At 38.1% G+C, this 23,258-nt stretch overlaps 1 protein-coding gene across 1 annotated transcript in view; it reads left to right on the top strand.

Annotated features, from left to right (window-relative positions):
* Pus7 (pseudouridine synthase 7) overlaps window positions 1-23,258 on the top strand; it is a 99,575-nt gene that overhangs the window by 66,653 nt on the left and 9,664 nt on the right. The window contains exons 8-11 of the mRNA XM_081760031.1: window positions 5,486-5,692; window positions 15,105-15,258; window positions 17,961-18,158; window positions 21,765-21,909. Coding sequence (XP_081616157.1) covers window positions 5,486-5,692; window positions 15,105-15,258; window positions 17,961-18,158; window positions 21,765-21,909 — 704 coding nt within the window. The remainder of the gene's footprint in view (window positions 1-5,485; window positions 5,693-15,104; window positions 15,259-17,960; window positions 18,159-21,764; window positions 21,910-23,258) is intronic.

The following is a 23,258-nucleotide window of genomic DNA, read 5'->3' as shown; positions in this document are numbered from 1 at the left end:
GTTAAATCGCCCATATGCTTGATTTGTTTATATTCAGGTGAGTGTAAAAAACACTAGGGGAAAAAAGCAAGTATCCCAAGGTGGGCGCGAACCTTCAACCTTAAGTTTACTTGCCGCATATTCTTCTGACTTCGCCACGGAAACGATGAAGAAAATCTCGCTTGTAGAAGGATAAATTATTGAGGTCTTAATTTAGCCAATGAAACAAATCCCTCTATCTCGAGTTCTGTGAGATGGTACTGTGAACCGTTTCGAGATTTATTGCTTTCTGGTGGAGTACTATCTATGTGCAAAATTTGAGAAAATCGCCGACGCGCACCTTCGGAAACTCTCCTCTTTAGTGCAATGTTGACAAGAGATGGTGTGGGTCAATGAAACCTTGATCCACAAAATACTGACCCACTACACATCGTGACCCACAATGACTCAACACCCAACGTGACCCATTCACCCACCATGACCCACTCTGACCCACCACCAACTATAAACAACTCTGAACCATTGTGACCAACTCCGACCCACTAAAATACATCGTCATTAAGTTTGATCCATTATCCACGCCATCCTCTCTACTGACTTAAGAGGTTATATTTGTAATAAACCAATTTTTCCAGTAGTTAGCTCTTCTAAAAACTCATAGCCTGCATCTCAAAAGCCAAGCAGTAAGTCCTATTGCCATTGTTACAACTGGAAATATCAAAATCCAAAAGAGCCTGAACTTCTTTCTTCATTACAACCAAATGAAAAAAAGAAGAAAAATGGAGGTCTTGAAAGTAAAACGTAGACAAAGTTGCCAGTGTGCAGAAAATGCTATCTAGAAGGCACTGAGCAGAATGAGTTGGTAGGTCAATGGGTCAGTGTGAGTCACAGTGATGGTGTTTCGCAGTGGGTCACGCCTTGCTGACCTACGATCCACTGACCCACTCATAAATCTTGACCCATTTGACTCACCGACCAACTCAATCTCTGATTTTACATTTAGTATACCGGTATCATTTAAAAGACGAAACATACATCTACACAATTTTTTCTCGATTGCGAAGGCTAGCTTGATACATATACTAGTTGAGATGGTAATTTCTTCTTAAGGTGAGAAATTGATATGATTAAAGAGCCCATCTTGAAGTGGTTACAAACTACACTCCAAAGTTATTAGAAACGCTTTCGCGACCCCAGAAAACTATTACTTCGACAAATATTTAAGTAAGTTTTTACATTTTATTAATCATATCTCCAAGCCCTTCATCCTGTAAAGATGGGGATGAATTTGGATATAACGCCATTGAGTGCCTCACTACTCATCTCAACGACCGAGAAAACAATGGATAACACTCTACAATCAGTCATTTTACACTATTTTTACATGCCACTCTTCCCAACTTCAATCCCTTGAGGTATCTGAATTCCACAATTTTTTTCCTTAGATTGAAAGTAATATGTCTCCCATGTTAGGTAAAAGTTGCTCCAGACATTCCGGAGCAGGGATGAATTCAGGGGGTAGCCCGGGGGGGATCTCCCCCCGAAGAAAATCCATTCCTCCCCCCCCCCCCCGGAGAAACTTCCAAAATTTCAGTCACAAAATGTAGAAATTACTTCACCCAATTATTTGCTTTTCTTTCCGTGCACGTGCAGATGAAATCCGATCTCTCAATATACATATAAATGACGCAGACCCATTGTATATAAATATTAAACAATTAACATCTAAGATAGAATACCAAAATAGTCAATAAAACCTATATTTCTTAACGCTATGACCGAGTTTGGCAGAACATGAAATTTTCAACTGTTGAAGAAAGGTTTGCATTTTAGTAAGTACTATACTCTCGCCCTATATTATATATTAGTACTGTAGGTAGCATTAGCACAGATTGAGATAGGAAAGGAAAGATAGGGCTTTGATCATTCCATATGATCTCTGATGTCAGCAGACTTCATTCAGTTCTTGAAAATGTACGGTTCTTGCATTATTTGAAATAGAGCGCCTAAATTCCATGTGTTTGATGATTGTTAAAGTAAACACACCTTTCTTTAACTAAAAATAAGTGAGTTAAAGGGTGAGATTCAGAGGGATCAGGAAGGAACAGTTATCCCTCCTGGGTTAGAGATTTATATAGAATTTATCAATATAATAGTAGTATATAAGTGAAAGATTGCTATTGAAGGTGACGAAGATCCTGCTCAGTGCCGTGCAATGGGGGAGGGGCAACGGCCCCGGGCGCCGAAGTAAGGGGCGCAAAATTCGGGAGGGAAAAGGAAAAGAAAAGAAGGAAAGAAAAAGAGAGGAATGAAACACATATGCACATGTGGGCATGTGCACATATATAAAATGAAAGGAAAAAAAGTAATAAAAAGTGCTCAAAATCAAGGAAAAGCAGGGTTTACTTTTTAAAATTTTCTCACCTTTCGCAGCTGGTCTGTCGACCTCACTCACACGTACGGGACTAACGTCGTATACTCTCGCCCCAAGCGCTGATTTTCCATGACACGGCACAAAGTCGTGGAAAATCCTACTGAAGACAGACCTACTGAAGATTTCGTAAACTAAACTATTGATGTGTATGCAATGAAGAAACCAAGGCTAATATGCTTGATTCAGAATCAGAAGTGTGAGAAAGAATGATAAGTTTTTGTTAAGATTTTCCTATGTATGTTTGTTTTAGGACAAAAAAAAATTGCGTTAATTTAAATCTTTTTGAAAACTTCTACATTAGTAACAAACAGTAACTACTGAACATAGGAAATAATAACAAAAATAGCTACTGTAAATAGCAGTTAAAGTTTAGTCTAAAATATTTTTGCCAGTCTTTATTTAATGTTTTAGATAAAATTAAACGATTGTTTTTTTTTTTTAATGATAATCTCACATTGAATATTTATTAGCAATTAGTCTCAATATTAGGCAAGATGTGCATGTGAATGGAATTGTTAAATATGCTGCTTTCTTGCAAAAATACAGAAAAACAACCCTTCCCCCCCGAGGAGTTCACATTCTCCCCCGGGTGAAAATGTCTGAATTCAACACTGTTCCGGAGTTTCGCTGGAATATACACGTATACATACATCAAAACATTTAGAGCTGTGTGAGCAATGCTTTTGATGTTGCTCCTGTAAATTCAAAATCCAGGAGGCATAGTCGCTCATACCAAAACGTGGCATTAAATGACATTGTGTTTGTAACAGTGTCACGAACTCAAACTATGGATTTGACACTAATCTCAGTCACTTGAGACATTTTATTTTTCATCCTTTATCGCCCGCCATAATAATGGGTTTAGAATCAATTGAATTGATTTTGAGTTTAACGTCCCGTCAGCAGTGAGGCTATATGAGACGCAGACCTACTAATTAACGCGAACTACATGAGCTCTCGCTGGGAGCCGAATCTGGGTCTCCCACACCGAAAGCGTGTACGCTATACGCTTAACCACAAAGGAGCTTTACGATGAGAGTTAAATTTGGACTTTAATGCTTTCGGAGTTGTAATTATTAATTTCGGCAACAACGAGAACTATGGATTCGACACTAATATCGATCGCTTTTACTTTATATATATTGGCGGAGAGAAAGGGACCACATCCATATACAAAAGCCTTGCAGATTATTGAACTGAAATCCTTTGGAAAGAAATCCTATTCTGCCTTCTTTCTCGAGTATGAATAAGTCTCTTAGACATGACTTCGTGTTCGTAAATTTCCTGTTTACATAGTTTTGGGGATCGGGAGTTTTGTGTCTGTAACGAAGATTGGAGTTTGTATAATAATTTCTGTTTATACCCGAATAGTCTCTTTACCTTTCAGAAAGCGTAAATCACCTGCTGTAATGAGAAAATTCAGAAGTAACTTCCGATGACAAATAGCTCCAAATAAATACACTACATAATTTATTCATTGCGATGATATTATTTTCTTAATTTGTATTTAACATTCACATATATCATATAATACCAACGTACTGTGAACACCTGTTATATTTTAAACATAATAATCACTTTAATCTGCAATGATTGTATGTTATATATATACAACTGACGTATTTTAATGTAATTATTTTATATAATTTTTCATGCATTGCGGAAAATAGAATTTCATAAAAAAAATTGACTCAGATGGGAATCGAACCCTCGACCTTACGATTTGAAATCCAACGGCGTACCACTGAGCTAACACAAGCGCTCCACGAATAATACTTCTGGCGATATATAACGGTATTTAAGATAATAATTACATTCATATCCACTGCAAACGCTGTTTTTGTTCTACTTTGACTTTTATTTTAGTACTCAGGAGAGAATAATGTTCTATGTCTTAACTTTCACCATTCTTTTACATATGGAAAGATTCGTTTACGTATCTAAATATTCCATTAAGTATGGAGAGCAAAATGACAAACAAGCATGCGCTGGCATTAATACAGTTTCGAAATATTGTATCATTAAGTATTTCAATCAATGTTGCTTTTTTTTTTTATATATAATTGGTAACAAGTCTTATTATATTTAAAAGAAGAAAAACACGTCTGCAAGATTTTTCCCGATTGCAAAGGTTGGCTTCGAGGTTCGAACCTGGGTTACATTTTCCCGAAGATACCCGAAGTTGGACTTAGAAAATTTTTGCCTCGAAACAGCAATAAAGAATTCGCTCAACCTTTTTGAGACAAGGTGTACTTTTGATTCTATACGATCCCTCATGTTTATCGCTCCATTTTTTATTATTATTTCCTTGTTTTGTAGTAAGTTTTAATTATATTGACTAATTGAATGTATGGAACACATTTCAAAATTAGAAAATACCTCACCTAATTGTATTCATAGAAGTAGCAGAAGACTGTTCGAACCTTCTGCATAACATGTATTAAGATTGAAGAAGCATGTGAAGAACTTTCTGCAAAACATACATTAAACCTCTATGTTCCTCGTAAAAGGATACTCATGTATGTATCTGCAATATTGGATAGCCTTCTAGTGCTTCTAGGAATACAAGTAGATGTGTTCTTTTCTAATTTTCAGTTTTATTCAATTTATATGATTTTGTTCATATGTATTTTATACTTAATTTTCGTAAAATTCCTTTTCTGTTATTCTGTACTTTTATCATGTATTATTCCTTCTCCTTCTTGTACTATCACTGATCAGCCCATTAGATTCAATTGATTTTAGCTTTCTTAATATACTTTCCATTATTAACCTGGCAAAACCATCACTTGGTTCTTCATTATGGTGCAACTTGTTTTTCTTTCTTTCTTTCTTCTGTTCCTATCTGATGAAGCATTTAGCGAAAGAGTTTATAACGTACTGTCTATAGTGTTGTTTGATAATGTTCACACAGTTTTGAGGTAAGTAATCTCTCTTCAAAATGCTGTATTATTTCATATAAAGAATAAATTCGTCATGCCAGAAATGAATGGATTTCATATATTGAGAAGTAAATTTTTTTTTTTAGTCCCTTGATTAATTATTATAATTTTTATGTATGTTACTTTGCAGAATACGACCAAACATGATATCATTTTGTGGCTCAAAAGATAGAAGAGGTAAGACTGCTCAAAAGGCATGCATAGAAGGAGTGGATCCTCAAGTGTTGATAAAGATTAATGATGCAATCAAATGTGTTACCTTAGGAAACTATAAATACGAATCCAAAGTTTTAAAGTTAGGGGAGTTACGTGGAAACCACTTCCGAATCGTTTTAAGGTAAGCAGGTACATTGCTCGTTCTTATAAAATAGCTGTTTGATATGACCATTTTTAATAGCAGTTTACTTCACCATCAAAATACATGTGAGCTTCTTTAAGGAATTCTGTTTGCTCTATGTGTTTGGGTACATTACATTCGTAGGCTATATTATCTTGCACTTTCCTTTTATTCAACTTTCCTTTGAATGTTAATGCAAGCTGCTTTAAGAACTGTCTTGTACATGAAAGAAAAAACTGCTGCCTTGCTGTAGATTCACAGCCATCACTTTATACTTAAAAAAAAAATAAATAAATAAATAAAATAAATAAATAAATAAAATAAAATAAAAATAAAAACACTTAATTCTAGAAGAATTCTTTCAATATACATAATAGACACGAAACACGACATTAACAAATTACAAGTATATAATGTAGCTGGCGCATAGAGAACATTGTGGAAAAAAATACATCTCTCTGCCAGAGGTATTCGATGTAACGAATACATTCTATACGCATATTAAGCCTGTCTTCCTTTTTTTAGCGACATTAGGAGAGAAGGAAATATGATAATCTTGAAAAAATTGAATTGGATATTTCACTGGATTCGTAAACTTTCCATTGTCCTTATATACCAAAAAAGTTACTTTTGAATTCTATCCGTTCCAGTGTACCAACATCCCGCGTGTACCTAAACAAAATTTTAAATAAGACTTTCAAAAGATTCCCGAGGAGGCGGGGATTCAGATTTTCTTTCTATCACAAAAATAAAGGTAATTTACTGGAGGATGAAAGTAAAAAATTGCGAATTTATCGAAAATGCCTTTAACTATTCAGTACATATTTTCTAAATCGATATGACGTTAAAAATCCTATGATATACAGAAGATTGTTCCGAGGATGTTTGCTCAAACATTAATACTTCTGCCCGTGAGCAGAATGAGGTCAGGCGCGTCTGTTAGTGTAGTGTTTATAGCTTCTCGCTGGGTCGAAAATACCGCCCAAACTAAGCCACTTTCGGGAGGATTACGTTGTATAACTTTTGAGAGTTTCATCTCTGGGCCGAAAGAGCTAGCAGAGTGAGTCAAGTTTTATCCCTTTACTACGCAAAGTTTATTATTTCTAGTGATCAGGAAGCTGAGTAAGAACAAGGGTTGTGACATTAACTTGACTTCAATCAAGTATGTGATCGGCAAGTATAGAGATTACGTGGCTTAGTGTTTTGTTTCCCAACAAAGAGGACGAGAACATGGCTGTACATACCAGCATGCAGGTGAAACGTCGGAGAATGGCAGTGCAAGAGAAACCCCCCGATCCGAAGGTAATGGAGAATTATCTAAATGTGTCTTTGTGAACTGTCAACTGCTCTTTGCGTGAACGATTGAATCGTGAAAAGGAGTTCAAGGTTAGCGGTTACCACCTTATGAATGTCCACTGACGGAAACGCAAGTGTAGCGCTCAGAAGTTGTATGAGTGGTATCTGGCAAATTAAAAGGTGGCAGTACGGCGTTACATGGGATGAGGCGTGAGTGTACACTTCCTACTGCAGAAAACAGCCATTACGTACAGAGACAAAGGCGCGAAGCTCTTTAGAAAGTGGGTCTGAACCTACAAAAAGGCTTTCTCGAAAGAGTACGCGGTGGTTGCCGACTACTGTCACTGAGGCAAACTTTCTGAGGCCGATCTACGAGCAGGAGCTGCCAGAAATGCGAAAATAAAATCAATATGGTCCGCATCCATGAAGTCAAAGCTTCATCATACTTCATTCATCTCTCGCATTCTACCAGGATATAAAGAAGGATACTGAAATATTTTTACCGGCCATACCTTTTACTGAGATACTAATGAAACCTCAGGCTCAAGTCCAATATTAGGGTTGCCACTCAACCTGGAAACCGGGAAAAGTCAGGGAATTCTATTTAGATTCTGGAAATTTTGTGAAGATCTAAGTTAAATGAAAAATTACCTATTACTAAAAAAATGTTTGGTCTCTGGGGGCTTCCCCAGACCCCAGATGGTCCCACTCTTAACCTGAAATTTGTAAAAGATTTAGCAGATGATATACGAAATTCCCTCTCTGATCCTTCATTCTTAGACTTGAGTAGCTGTGGGTTATATACGATACATTGTGCGTTTAAAGCAGCCATCAAGATGACAGGTTGGACAGTTGTCGAATTTTTGCGATCTATCTATAATCTTCTTGCAAGACAGGCTGATTATATTCATTACAAGGATCAACAGTTTTCCCTTTGAAGTTTTGTTCGGTAAGATGTATAGAAAATGTTAAGGTTGCAGTTAAAGCAATAGAAATGTTACCCAATTTAGTCAAGTATGTTGAGTGTGCTATATGTGACAAGAAGTGTTCGAAATCTACAAGCTTTCAGTTAGTAATAGAATGTGTAAATGACAAGTTATTTAGTGTGAAACTAGCTCTTTTCCAATCTTTTGCTTTTTCCATCGAACCTTTTCTTCGTGAGTTTCAGACGGATGCTCCGCTTGCACCATTTTTATATGCAGAATTATCGTCTTTGATGCGGTCACTCATGAGTCGCTTTGTAAAAGATGTCTTGCAGTACATAGTAGAGACCTGCACGGGCCGAATTTTTCCCGATCCAGCCCGAACGTTCCTAGGCCCGGCTCAGCCCGGGCCCGAAAAGATTTGGAGATTTTCGGCCCGAGCCCGGCCCGGCCCGATAAGTTTTTAAAATTCTTGGCCCAAGCCCGGCCCGGCCCGATAAATTTTAAAAGTTTTTGGCCCGACCCCGGCCCGATAATTTTTTTAAAAAATTAGCTCGAGCCAGGGTTTGAAAAAACCCGGGTATTTTTGAAAAAGCCCAACCCACCTGGGCCCATATGGGTATTTTCGGGTATTTTCGGGTTTAATTGTTTTTTTTCGGGTTGGGTTTTTTCGAAATATTTCAATGTCTTTGGGGTAAAAGTGTTAAAATTTTATTTGTATTTCAAGATTGTCATTGTCGCAACTTGCAACAATATTCTGTTCACTACTGTTTTGAAAAACTGGGCACCATTTTGAAATTTTACATTGAATCGCCGAGAAAATCTACACGGCAAATTTAGAACATCTTGCTTCTATACTCAAAATTTAAACTTAAAAGTCCGAAAATTGCATCCTGTAGCGTACCCACATAGCACAAGTACGTCCACGGGATGTCCCGAGACTGAGCCCGCAACGGACGACGGGACATCCCGGGATTATCCGAATGTGCGCCCGGGACATCCACAGGATTTCCGCGGGAGATCCAGATGTCCGCAAATATCCCGGGATACGGGATATTCAACGGGACCACGAAGGGATGTCTATTGGTTTTTCCTCGGACCTCCTGTCCCATTTGGGACGTCCCGTGAACATCCTACATGGGAATCCTTCAGAACATCCCATGCAGGACGTCCATGGGATGTCTTCTCATTGTCCCGACAATCCCGGGAACCGAATGGGATGATTGGGATCAAAATGGGACATCCCAGGGACGTAGTGTGCTATGTAGGGTAGATACCCTCTAGGTGAAAAATGGCCGCCATTTTGAAATTTTACGTTGGATGGCCGCCAAAATATATATACAGCTAATTTAGAGTGTCTCGTGCTTCTACTCTGAAAATGTATATTCAAAAGACCCAAAATTGCGCCTTGTGTGGATACCCGCTATTTTGAAAACAAAATTGCCGACATTTTTGAAATTTTACATTGGATACCGCCAAAATCTATACAGGAAATTTAATGTGTCTCGTGCTTGTACCCTGAAAATTTAAGACCGAAAGTTGTACCCTGTAATGTGTGTGTGTGGTACAGGCAGACAAACGAACAAGTGTAGATCAAGTCATCCCAGGAGCCTTAGTAACGTTCGCCAAATATGAATATCAAATATATTAAAACAAAGATATCATTCATGGCAAATATTTTACAGCGTAAAATAAATGGTTTTGTTTTTGAAGTTCACTTTCGATACTTTGCGCGTTCAATTACGGGAATTTCCCTAGTACTAGCAAGACGGTTCTTTCCTAAAAATGAATTTAAAACAATTAACACAGAGATAATTCACATCTTATAAAGTAAGTGTTTCAAACTGCCTTAAATGAAATTAAATGTCTTCCAACTTAAAATAAATAGTTTTATTGTTGAAGTATTCAGTTCCGATGCTTTGTACATTCAGTTGCGGGAATTTCCCGAGCACTTCTTTCACGACGTGTTTTCCCCGAAAATGTAGCTTTCTTTACTGTACACCCACTTCCACTAGTATGGAAGTTTGAATTCAGCACTTGAAATAGTAGGGCTACATTGTCTCGGAACTCCGAGCATTAAGCTTCATAAATCTGACAAGAATCTTTTACGCTATTGCTGGTGTTGATTCTACAGAATGCTTATTTGAAGAGTAGCATGTAATGACGGAACTACACTACTGTTGTTGGAAAACAAAATTTTACGTAAGAATACTTGTGTTACCATCAAATGTATGAAATAATACACATGTATTTGCATATTTACTGCTGGTACAGGCACCTATGGCCTTAAACTTGTCAAATGTATGGGGGATAACATCCCCCGGCGTCGCCAAGTTGGCGAGCACACTATTCACGGAAAGTATTTTCTAAAATATAAAATTGCATATTTTACTTCAAGTAGGCTATAGACACAATCCATACATTTTGTTCTGTAATTATCTCAAGCTAAAGTTTTTTTTTTTTTTTTTTTTTTTTTTTTTTTTTTTTTTTTTTTTTTTTTATCCGTTCAATGCATTCAGAACTTTATATAGGTATAACGTTGAATGTTTTTGTATACTTTAACATGAAAGCATCTAATTCGCCTAGTGATGAGCGCAAAAGTCTTGGTCTTGCAGTTTTTGCAAGAGTCTTGCATGCAAGACCAAGACCAAGACAGGAATCCCGAAGCAAGACCAAGACCAATACCATACCTGCAAGACTAAGACTCTTACGCAAGAGTCTTGCACAAGTACTGATACTACTTACTTTTTTAGATAGATGTAAAACGGAAGGTAAAAAATCATTACTTGAATTTTTTGGCTTCAGTAAAAATTTTGCTAGAGTGAATGTGTTCCCAGTAGCAATGCTATCCATGTGAGTAGAGCTGTCCCTGTAGTATATAGGTCCGGTATGTTTTTTTTTTTTTTTTTCTGAATTGGTTGTTCCCGTTTTCTGTAGTTTTTACTCGTTATCAAACTACACAGGTGTCATTCTAATCAAAGCTTGTTGCACACAAAGAAATATATCATTGGTGCTCAATTACGATGCATTCCTGCGTTTAGATGAACGGAAGCATAATATGAATTGTTACAATGTATAAGAACTTCAGTGTCTGATTTACTTTGGTCATCATTTGATTTATTTACGGCAGCCCATGATTGGATTTTGGGAAATCATACGAAGAATAGTTGTGTTCTATCCTCGTTGTCTATCATACGAAACGGATAAGCAAAAAGTAAACTAAAACACGTTATGGCCGCAGCGGGTCAGTGGTAGAGCGTTTGCCTCTTGTGTACGGGGTCCTTTGTTCGATCCTATATTGTGCCATGTCAGCTTTTTGGTGGACAAACACCGTGCACGTGGGTTTTCTCGAGTTCTCCCGTTTCATCCTACTTTCTTCATTCCACCATTTTATTCATTTCTAATAATTACCGTCTCCCTTAGCCTCGGTGCAAAATCGTGGGACTTTAAACTAAACGGCGTGACAAACATCTTGGGATTTGAAGCGGCGCTCCAAGTTCCCTTTAAATGCTGGTAATAAATGAGAGGCCAGCGGTATTGCCACATTTATTTCGTACACATCCACGTCTATCCTCTGCCACCTGATCGCGCTGTAGTTCGTCTGCTTAGCCATAGCTACACCTCTTAGCAATCGGCAACGTCGAGTCAAAGCTGGCGTTTTATTCGTTTAGCTGAAATGCCAAGATGTTTGTCACAGGCTTTCGATATGTTGTTTCATTTCAAAACACGTTCGTGGTGTTCCTCTTCCAAAACTATAGAGAAATGTAGTATTGAACATCAGTAATTCCGTACAACACAGGTGCCGACTACATGAGTATGGCCTTGGCTCCGAGGCTCAAGCATACGTAGGAAATTTTTAATGTGCTCATATCGAATTGTGCTTAATATCGAAATAACATTTTCATGACATTGACAAAAACTTAGTGCATGTGACCACAAGTTCGATTTCATGGTCGGATGCTTATACGTTGAATAATGGTTTATCAGTATAACGTTTAGCCTCCTTAGGTATACGGCACATCGAGGATTGAGCGATATAACATTATACAACAATAAATAACCCATATTCACAAGTGAGAGTGATTTTGTACAATTACTTCAAATAACTTAGAGTTTGATGCCGTTATTTTGTATTTCTAATATAGGTCAAAAGTATTGATATAAATTGAGTTTGCACAAAAGACAGACAGTTGAGTCGTTTTCAGGTCTCACTCAAATTATTCTAAAATATTAAGACGTTTGATTAATAATCATTATTTTAATTTTATCTCTCTCTTTTTTGGCCAATATTTCTAAAAAAATATCATAATCACCGCTATTCTGCCATTATTGGCAGGTTACTTGCTGGAACTGAAAAGCTTCTATGTATGGTGGCATTAAACTAGCCTCTTCGTCTTGACGGTAGCAATTTTCTGTTTTACTATCTTCCTCCAAATACAGTCTCCTTCACCTCTCCCTCTCTTTCCTTCCACCATACATTCTAGCACGTCTCCCATAATACAGTTCCTCCTCAGCAAATGTCCCAACCAGTTCCTTTTCCACCTCTTAATTACAACTAAAATCCTCCTTTTCTCTCCTACTTTTACTATTTCTAATACATTCTCATTCGTTTTCCCTTCAACCCAGTTAATTCTCTCCTTTTTTCTTCATGTACATGTTTCAAAAGTCTCCATTTTTTCTCACTTTTGCGTAATGTCCATATGTCTGCCCCATAGAGTACATATCAGAATCAAAAAAACAATTAGAAATTTGTTCAATACAAAGATTAGCTAATCGTGGTTGAAAAGAAAATATCTGACTCCTTTAGAGTGTAAAAATAATTTTGCAATTCATGGTATTTCATTAATCTGTTCCGTCTTGATTCTCTTTTATGCGTCTCAGGGGTAGCCTCCCCAGTTTGGGAGCCAGTGGAGTGTTTCATCTGTTAAAAAATATAAAAAGATTCGAAACATTGTGATTTGTCTTATAAGTAATGAAGCGTGGGCATCCATTGAAAAAAAGTAAAGGTCGTCGCCTATGTTGTACACTGTCATCATACTTACTAGAAGGTAAACTATAATATATTTAGAAACAAACGTTGTATTTCCGTTACTATTGGCACATTATAGAATTTATTATCTCTTATATCAGAGTATAATTTGCCTTTGAAAAGCATAAGATTTGTTAAAAGCAAGACTTGCAAGACCAAGACCAAGACTGGGTGGCAAGACTAAGCCCAAGACTACCCCGGTCTTGGTATTGCATTTGCTCATCACTAAATTCACCCAATGAGAGTCCAAGATCTGATAAAACCAATTTCAAAGTGATCCCCTTAGTTATACCAATAATATACTAACAAAAAGGTCAAAAACCCGGGTGGGTTTTAAAGTGGGTTTTTTCAGGTGGGTCCAACCCGAAAAAACCCGCCGGATTTTTTCGGGCTGGGCCCACTTGGGCCATCCCTGGCTCGAGCCCCAATCTTTCTCAAAATTTAGTACTAAATTTGACCTAACCCTCAAAAACATTTTCTAAACTCTGGTTCACAACCTGACGCTTGCCTCCCAAATGGTACCATTGCCTCCTAGAACTTTGCCTGTCATCGAGAGAACAAAAACTCCATTCCCTGAACAAAAATCTAATTTAATTGATTTTTAGCATAAAGTGAAGATGGCAATATTGTTTAGCGACAGACAAAACATTCCCACCCCTTCTTGTTATATTTTGAGTTCAGCGAAGGTCAAGGTCAGAGCTTAATTTACCGCATAATGCCTGCAATCCTCTATAGTGAAAGTGGAACCGCTAAGCAACATAAACTCTAAATAGCTATTGCATTCTTTGTAACATTTTTCACAGACACGCTTCTTCAACGTTTGGCTTTATTCCAATTATCATTTAACGAAAGACTATAATTATTAAAGAATTGCAATTGATCGGCCCGACCTGAAGAGAAATCAGTTTCGGCCAGCCCAAGCCCGTCCCGGCCCAAAGAAATAGCAGAGTCGGCCCGCCCAAGTGCGGGCCGGGCCGGGCTTCGAGCCTCGGGCTGGGCCCGGCCCGTGCAGGTCTCTAGTACATAGTCCCGGGTTCGATTCCCGGTGGGAGAGCACAAAAAAATTAATTTCACCCTTCATTAATCATTCCCTTCTGTGAACCATCTGTCTCCTGTAGCCTAAAGAGCGTAACCATGAGACTGTAAACTTAAAAAAGAAAATTAAACTTAGTTATGATCACTCGGGTGCTTTGTCCACGACCTATCAATACAATTCCAATGTGTTATTGAAGTGGCAGTCCATGCTGATCACCTGAAAAATAAAACGGTAGAACACCACGTCTCTTCATTTCCTTACTTCTCTTGCATTGATGAAGTTACCTCGAAAGTAACCTTAGATTCTTTTGGATTCTTCTTGTGATTCTTTTGGAAAGCTGTCCAAAAACGATACTACACCACCTCTTTTCTGTTTAGAATTTTGGTCCTGTTCAAATTGGCGAACTTTAAGATGAGACTACACCATTTTAGGTGCAACCCTATGTACTTACCCCTTCTTCTCGTGCTGTTTTAAAAGTGCAAAATTGTATCCATATTTTTACCCCACTTTGTGTATATGGGGATCTAAGCTGCTGCAACGTTGTTTGAATTAATTGAATTCACGATAAAATGGAGATTAATTTTCATTGTATAATACTCATCGATCCTGTGTAGTAAGAAATATAATATACTGATTCTTAACCGGGCATACATGAACCAGTAGTGTGATATATCACAACTGCAACGGAAGTGTTGTGACTGTTTACAGTTGTATACATAAGGTCAATTATCTCAATTATTTATTTAGTGGTTGATTAGAGTTTCAGTATCGAATTTTAAAGAGATAAATTGTCGTAATATGATAATTGTAATGGTACCTTTTTCATTAATCATAATTAAAAAAATAAAAAATAAACTTGCTTAGTGCGCTAAAATTTGTATACTCCATTAACATTTAAGTTACCTAGCTTACACGAGCATTAACAATAAAGCATAACAATAATCTATATAATGGTAAAAAAGCAATAACGCCCGTGTTTGTTTTGTGTATTCCTTTTCTCTCTCTCTCTCTCTCTCTCTCTCTCTCTATATATATATATATATATATATATATATATATGTGTGTGTGTGTGTGTGTGTGTGTTTTACATTTAAGTTATTAGTAATAAGATTCAATTTCAAATTGTAGAAATGTGACTGGAAATGAAGCTCAGATTGAAGAGGCATTAACTTCAATAAAAGAAAATGGATTTTTAAATTACTATGGACTTCAGCGCTTTGGAACTTCGTCTGTCCCTACATATTTTATCGGAAAAGCATTGTTGCAGGGTAATTGGAGGAAGGTAAGGAGCATTCTATTGTTGCTAGTGACTTAAGAACCAGATAATATTGGGACTACTGTGTGAATGAGGCAAGCATGACGTACTTTCTCCCATTATGTCTATCTTCATTTGTTTTGGATGGATTCCATACCAATGTACAGTACTTTTTTTTTTTTTTCAATTAAATACTCGCCTTTTAAAATCTCTGTATTCCTACCCAAAGGTAGGATTGCACCAAACGATGATAAATATTCTGCTTCCCTTTGAAACCTTTCAAGATAGAGTATCTCTAAAGTAGGCTCTCGTCCCAAAAAGCAGTCCTTCCGTGCTTTCTGTTACCTTGCTCCAATCCATTCCAGTGAAAGTTGCGTTTATCCACACCCCTAAGATCATGTTTTATATTGGCCCTTCACGTTCTTCTTGGTCTCTTTCTCAGGGACTTCCAAACTTAAATTCTACACTGTATATGCCTTACGCGTATTTCCCATGTTAACGTGTTCTGTGCATCACCCCTGGCAGCGAAGGAGAGGTTCCACTGCCAGATGAGCGAATTAACATTATCGTTGAGTCCAATAAGGCACGTGGTTCTCTGTTGTGACATGACATAACAGAACCTCTTTCTGTTTCTAGAAAACTCCCGGATTCGATTTGACACTGCTGATTTGTGGTGAACTATGCAGTTCGGTATATATGTATATATTATAAATCGTACTACAGACTTAGGTAAAGTTGTTAGTGATGATGACCTGAATTGTCTAGTACGATTAGGCATTGTCTGATATGGCAATTGTAATTATGATTCCTAACGAGCTGAGTAGTAGTGAGCTCCTTGTCATTGGACTTATACAAACGCAACTGGTGTTCAGTGCTCACCATGTTTTGAGTGATCTCCATAGCCTTGTGGGTCACTAGATCTCTAGTATTTAACTGTTTGTGACGTATCACTTCCTCTGCTACATCAAATACAAACTCATCTCTAAGATTTGAATCTAAACAGCAGTTATAATCACAGTAGGATGATTGTTTCTTTAAATCTAGCACAAAATTTGCTATTGTTTGACGGACATTTATCTCATCGCGTGGAACTCGTATCTTTCAGAAGTGATATTTACTTTGCTGGGATTGCCACTCTTCATTTCTTTCTTGATTTCTTCATATAATTTTTCGGATAATAGAGCTGGCCAATAGATGTTACATACCTGATCTATATCTCAGTACCCATAACAGTATGGAAGCCTTTCTTTTGTCAGGTATTTGGGCAGCTATACACATATGTTCAAATCTATCGAGATATGGGTGTAGGCTGTCAGTCTGAATATTGAAAGAAAGAAAGTAGCGAATTTTTGACAGTTTCTTGGAACGTACATTACTTCCCTTTCACTGCGCCAGTAATATCTTCTGAATTCAATCGTAAGCTTATTGGAATTGAATCTTAAAACAACATCGGCTGTTACAAAGAAATACAATATTCTTAAGCTTCTTTTATTCTCTTTTTAATTATCATTATGATAATAGAAACTTAATTCTTCAATTGAGTTCTCACAATATTCTAAGTTATAATAATCGTTTACTTTATTCTTGTTGCGACAAACATAATAATCTTCCTTTCTTGGAATCAACGTGTATCTTATTATTTGCAGCGAGTATTTCTCACAATTGCATGTAATGGCATGTACACATTTTGTGGCACTTCGTGGCCCTCGGAACTTTCTGAACATTTCTCGGACTGTTTTGTACGAGGTAGTTACGGAAAAATTAGGCTATCGTAAGAACTGCGCTCGTTGGATTCCAAAAACTCTAATGGGGGATCCTCAAAACCAATCGAATGGGTTCTATCTCATTCTTTCGAGTTTGTGAACATAATAGTGATTGGCGACGTGACTTGAATGGCGAATATGAGTGGATGTGTTCGATCACCTCCGTGCAACCCCGATTTGGCATCTTCTGACTTTCATCTGTTCACTCACATGAGGACGTGACTTGGGGCACAGCACTTCGCTGACGATGAAGAACTTCAAAATACTAGTACAGATTGGTTTGAATTCCCGGGCAACCGAATTTTATGTAGAAGCGATTTGTAAGTCGGTGAGATGGTATAACAAATGCTTAAATTTACATGGCAATTATTTGCAGAATAGAGGACAGATGTACTTTTCAAATGTAAATGAAAAACAATTTTGTATCTGCGAATTTTCTATTTACAGCCAAATGGAGGTTACTTTTCGAATTACCTGCGTATTATTCTTATTAATTACTCTTTAATTGTTAAAATTTTAATAGCTTTTATTTATTTTTATTTTTCTATCCTTTCTCTATATGTTATTGAAACTGTTCTCTTCATTTGTTATTCCATCGCTTTCCTACCGATCTGCCCTTCAGATAGCTTTATCTTCCTTCTTTAAGCTCCGTCTACTTTTAGCCTGGTAACACTACTACATAATCTGTGACCATGCATTCCAGTATGACGCCTACGTGAACGTTTCACTTTTGCTTTTTTTTTTTTTTTTTTTTTTTTTTTCTAATTTTCCTTTCTTTTATCTCCCTGCTTATTCCCCGTCCTGGATGATGGTGGTGATGGAGGGTGCCAAAATCGCCTACTTTGTGCTTTTTGAGTGTACAAGATTGTTTACTTTTTGCTGGTAAGTAATTCATGATATGTTCTGACACTTTTGTAGATTGAGTTAAAATTGGGAAGTGTTTATTTTTTATTTCATTTGATACAGGCTATAGATCTTATATTGAAACCTCGACCTGGAGAAAAGGGTGACCTCGCAGAAGTACGTAGAGTGTGGTATAAGACACGCAATGCCCGAAAAGCTTACGAAATGTTGCCACGATGGAGGAGAAGGACCATTGAAGGAATGTTGCTTTTTGGATTAATGAAACATAATAAGAATGATTATGTTAATGCTTTAGAACAGGTATGTGAGAATGTACTTAAAATTGTACCTCATTTATAGTGTCACGTAAAGAATATTTAATTCATTTTTACTTACCGTACGACTTTGAATTCATTTTTGTTTGCAGCGAATGATATCAAAGTAGTAAAAAATATCTAATCCAGAGTGATGCAAAGGTTGTGCAGAAAAACTAGTTGCACGTTGTATTTTTCGACCTAATAAAAATTATTTATAAATATGACTTAATTTTCGAAGTAAGTTATTTGAAATTTGTACACTACTGCTTCATGCGCAGTTCCTTTGAAATATTTTGAAAAACTTGAAGTGAAAATATTTGGCGTCTACAGTATGTTCTTTAAGTATTGTATACATACAGATGGTGATCAGAAAAATGGAAACACGTGTAGTTGGCAACACGTCAAATGTATGGGTTGGCAGTGGTGTCGTGGCGCCCGCAGCGCCGGACCGCTGGTGGTGGTGTGTTAGGTCAATCTCCATACTACGTCAGGCGCAGTGGAACAGCAGTGTCCAGTGGCTGTAGCAGACGGAGGTAGTGTACAATGGGAGACCTCTCAGATTTTCAAAGAGGGCAAATTGTTGGTGTGCGGTTATGTGGAGTGAGTGTGACGGCAGTGGCTACTGTGTTAGGTGTGTCGCGTGGGACAATGCCGAAGGTGATGACGGCCTACACAACACACGGGAAAACCACATCGGGGAAGCGGAACAGTGAGCGAAAGGAAATCAGGAGTGACAGGTCACGTCGGGTATTAAAGCGCATTGGCACGCAGAACCGTCGTGCCACTGCGGAGCAAGTGACGGAGGAACTCAATCAGCCCCTCCCCCACCCTGTTTCGACAATCACAGTCCGTCGCGAATTACATGACATGAACTTATGAGGTCGTGTTGCACGGGCCAAACCGCTCATCAGGGACCATAACGCTTTCGCACGCCGCAAATGGTGCCGCGACCATGCAACTTGGACCGTTGAGGACTGGAAACGTGTGATATGGTCGGATGAGTCATCCTATTCCCAACCACGGACCGTGTTTATGTGTGGAGAACGCCCAAAGAAGCTTATGATCTGCAGTGTCTCCGCCCAACTGTGAAACATGGCGGCGGCTCGGTGATGCTGTGGGCCGCCATATCATGGTTTTCATTGGGTCATGTGGTCACACTTAGCGGACGAATCACTGTCAACGCTAATGTCGCAATTTTAGGAGACCACTTGCATCCTATGGTCCGGATGTTGTTCCCGGACAATGACGCCATCTTCCAGGATGATAATGCACCTATTCATACAGCTGGCGTTGTTGCAGCGTGGTTTGTGGAACATCGGGATGAAGTTCAACACCTCCCCTGGCCCGCCCAATCCCCAGATCTCAACATAATTGAACATCTGTGGTCCGTCTTGGAAACACGACTCCGGCGACGATTTCCACCTCCATCCTCTTTCACAGAACTGGCCAATGCTCTGCACGAGGAATGGTGTAAAATTCCACTTGCTACCATTCACAACCTCTATGCCTCCATCCCACGTCGCATCAAGGCTGTTTTGAAGGCGAAAGGTGGCCCGACACCATATTAATCTGGTAAGTTGCAATTTCGTTCAGGTGTTTCCATTTTTCCGATCACCATCTGTACTTCTCTTAATCATTTAGACACAATAAGAATCTAAGGGATCTCTGAAGAATCGTTTGTGTCCTGTTTAATCCTTCTCATTATATTTCGGCGATAAATACTCCTTATTAAAAATATGGATACGTAATACCTCCTGTAATTTATTACGAGAGAAAAAATACTATTTTTGTCTGGTCAGAATAATAAGAAGTTTAGTCACATTTAAGGCAGTTACAGTGCTTGTAATTACATTTTCGACTATCATTATGTTTTTATTACATCTATAAGTTCTGTCACTTTTTCACCCACCGCCTTCGAACATCGATATGTCACCTTAAGATGTACCTGAAAGATCAAAAATAGTCCCCATCAACATCGACGACCATCTGAAAACGTTCTAGAAGGCCATGGATTCCATCGCGATAAAACTTGGTTGGCCGTGAAGCGAAAAAGGTATCAAATGCATTTTGCACCTCTACTAGGGATTTGAACTGGCGTCATCTAAGGTGATTGTCCAAGGAATGGAACAAGTGATAATCGGACGGTGCAATGTCCGGGGAGTATGGCGGATGCAAGTGTTTTCCATCCGAGGCGTAGAATGGTGTTCCGGGTCATCCTAGCAACGAGGCTTATTGTTGTCGTGTAACAGGAGGACCCCTTTGCGATTCAGAAGTGCTGGCTCCAGAGTTTTGAGTTTTTCTTGAACACGGCTCAACTGCTGACAGTACAGAGTTGCATTGATACTCTGACCAGCTGGTAGCAGTTTCCGATTCACGATATCGCAAGCAGTCCACGAAATACACAGGAGGACCTTCTTCTAGTTTAGTGCTGGTTTCGGGTGTTTTGGAACCGGTTCATGGGATGCTAACCTATGATGATGACGCCGTGGAGCTTCGTACAAAACTCACTTCTCATCACATGTCCACCCCTGTCCAGAAATAGCTCCTTCCTCAGACGAGATGGCAAAGAAACACAGGTGTCTGCTCGCGTTGCCTTTTGTCCGGTGTCAAATCATGTGGACCCATCGACCCAACTTGTAGTGCTTCTCGAATTGATGGAGGTGCTGCCGACACTGACACTCCACTGACACTAAATTGTAGTCCCAATTCCTCACATATCTGGCCACTGTTCACCTCAATTTTTGTTGCCTGAAGATCTTCATTTTGTACAAGTGTTGGTCTTCTGACACGTGGTGCGTCTTCGAGTGTTTCGTCACCGTTCTTAAACTTGTTAAACCACCGCTGCATTGTCCGCGTAGTCACGACACCCTCACCAAAGGCCTGACATATCTTCCGCCCTGCTGCAGCGGCGATTGACCCCAGTTTGAACTCGTACAGCATACACGCCCTTATGATGCTCTGTTGAGGTTCCATGTTCACTCTGTCCTTACGTAAGTTCACGGTACAACCAGGTAGTATGTTGGATATACCCACATCAACAACTGATTTTCACCTTATCTCCATTCACATTGAATTCACAGTGTGAGGGTCAATTGAACACAGACCTCCACAAAAAGCGACAGAACTTTCTTGGTTACTTTTATAATTTTCTGCAATCGTGCTGTTGCTTTTTTCCGAGCTGTGTACTGTCAAATACTATGGGCTTACAACATTATATTCAAATCGTACAGTAGTAACAGTCATCAAGATCAGTAAGCGAATACAAAATTTATAAAAACAAAACATTATTTCTATATTGCAGTAGGGGTCTCAGAAAACTATAGCCGTAGAACACAAACTCACCCGCTTAGTGCTAGAGCACGTTCATTTCTGGTACGTAAGTCTTAAGATTCAGTTCTAGTCCGTATTTGCTTTGTGTGTTGAATATGTATCCGCACATTTTTTTCCCCACATGTTGTGTCCTAATTCGGTGTAGGAATAGACCAGAAACTTCAATTAATGAGGTTCGGATAAACGTTGTTTAATTGCGTATATTATAGTTCTAAAAAATTTTGTACATGTGTATATATAAAAAATGCTTCATCTAACAGGTGTTTCTGTGAATACTTAGATTCCTCGCAACACACGCCTGATGTATCTCCATTCATACCAAAGTTATATCTGGAACAGGATTGTGTCACGCAGAATCCAAGAATTTGGCATGAAACCAATTGAAGGGGACCTAGTAATTGATAAACCAATAGCAGATATTGGTGGTAAGTTCTATACATACATTTGTTTTAAAATACAAGAAGTGTATTATTATTATTATTATTATTATTATTATTTATAATCCTTCCTTCTGAAACGCCTAACGGTATGAACGTATATTCCTTATAAGAATAGTTGAAATTCAACTGTGCTATCTGGTCCCCCCGATTCTTTTTCGTTTCTTCTCTCCTCTCGTCTGTCTGTCGATGAACTGTTTGGGGCTTGAAAGCTAAGTGTCCCTATTTAGTTCTTTTAGTGTATTTGTGAACGAAATTATGATATAAGTATCTGTATGTATGTGTAATATGGCGCAGTTTACTTCCTAAAAATTTCATCATTCTTCTTATTGTTTTCAGTGTCCTGTCACCGTGGAAGCTGATTCAGGAATATTAGCAATAGATAAGTTTATATACAGGGTTTTCATAAAGTCTGGACGGATTTAATTCGCTTATAATTTACATAAAAATGCTCATATTGAAATCAAATAAAGTGCAAACGGTAGCGGAAGGATTAAATTTTTACCTGTAATCTGCACCAGCTCAGTTCATTCACCGCCACACCTCCAACTGGGCGCCATTTACGTCCACACATTCAACATTTTCCCAGACCTTGCTCCTTGCGACTTTGGAATATTTCTACTTTTACAGGTCCCTTTACATGGTTATCGTTTCATGACGAACAAAGAATTGCTCATCGCAACGCAAGTTTTCTTCAGTTAACTACTTAACGACGAATTTTCAGACATTCACAAAGTAGCAGTAGTGTATGAACGCTTGCTTAACTGTCCATGGTGCCGGTTTGAAGAATGCCGCTTATCTAACAGTGTTGCCAAGTAAAAATTTAATCCTTCCGCTACCGTTTGCACTTTATTTGATTTCATTATGAGCATTTTTATGAAAATTATAAGCAAATTAAATCCGTCCAGACTTTATGAAAACCCTGTATATATATATAAGCACATTTTCAGCAAGTTATTTTGGTATAGTTACTAAGAGGAGACCTTGACGAAATAAATCTTTAACTATCACAGTATTGCGAGGGGTGATGATATTTAATGAGAAAAGCAAAAGGCTAATACTCACCGCATAAGATATATAGTAGAGTTTCTTCTACATGTAACAAGTAGCGCTTTCGGAAATAACCTGTTCCTTCATCGGCTTGTTTAAAATTCAAAAAGGATTTAAAATATGAAGGAGAATTTGGAAGGGTTAAAAAAAAAAGTCCAGAAATGTAAAAACAAATCTTCTGTCAAAAAATTAAACACATGGGAATGGCACTCACTGTCATTGCACACTGCTTTTCACTGTTTTCTTCTCTTGCTTTCCAGATGGTGAAAGTATGTAGTGAAAAGATT

This window comes from Thermobia domestica, chromosome 5, assembly GCF_964235325.1.
Source record: "Thermobia domestica chromosome 5, izTheDome1.hap1.1, whole genome shotgun sequence".
Taxonomy (NCBI): Eukaryota; Metazoa; Arthropoda; class Insecta; order Zygentoma; family Lepismatidae; genus Thermobia; species Thermobia domestica.
Note: the sequence above shows the minus strand (reverse complement) of the source record. Positions and strands in the feature narration are given on the sequence as shown.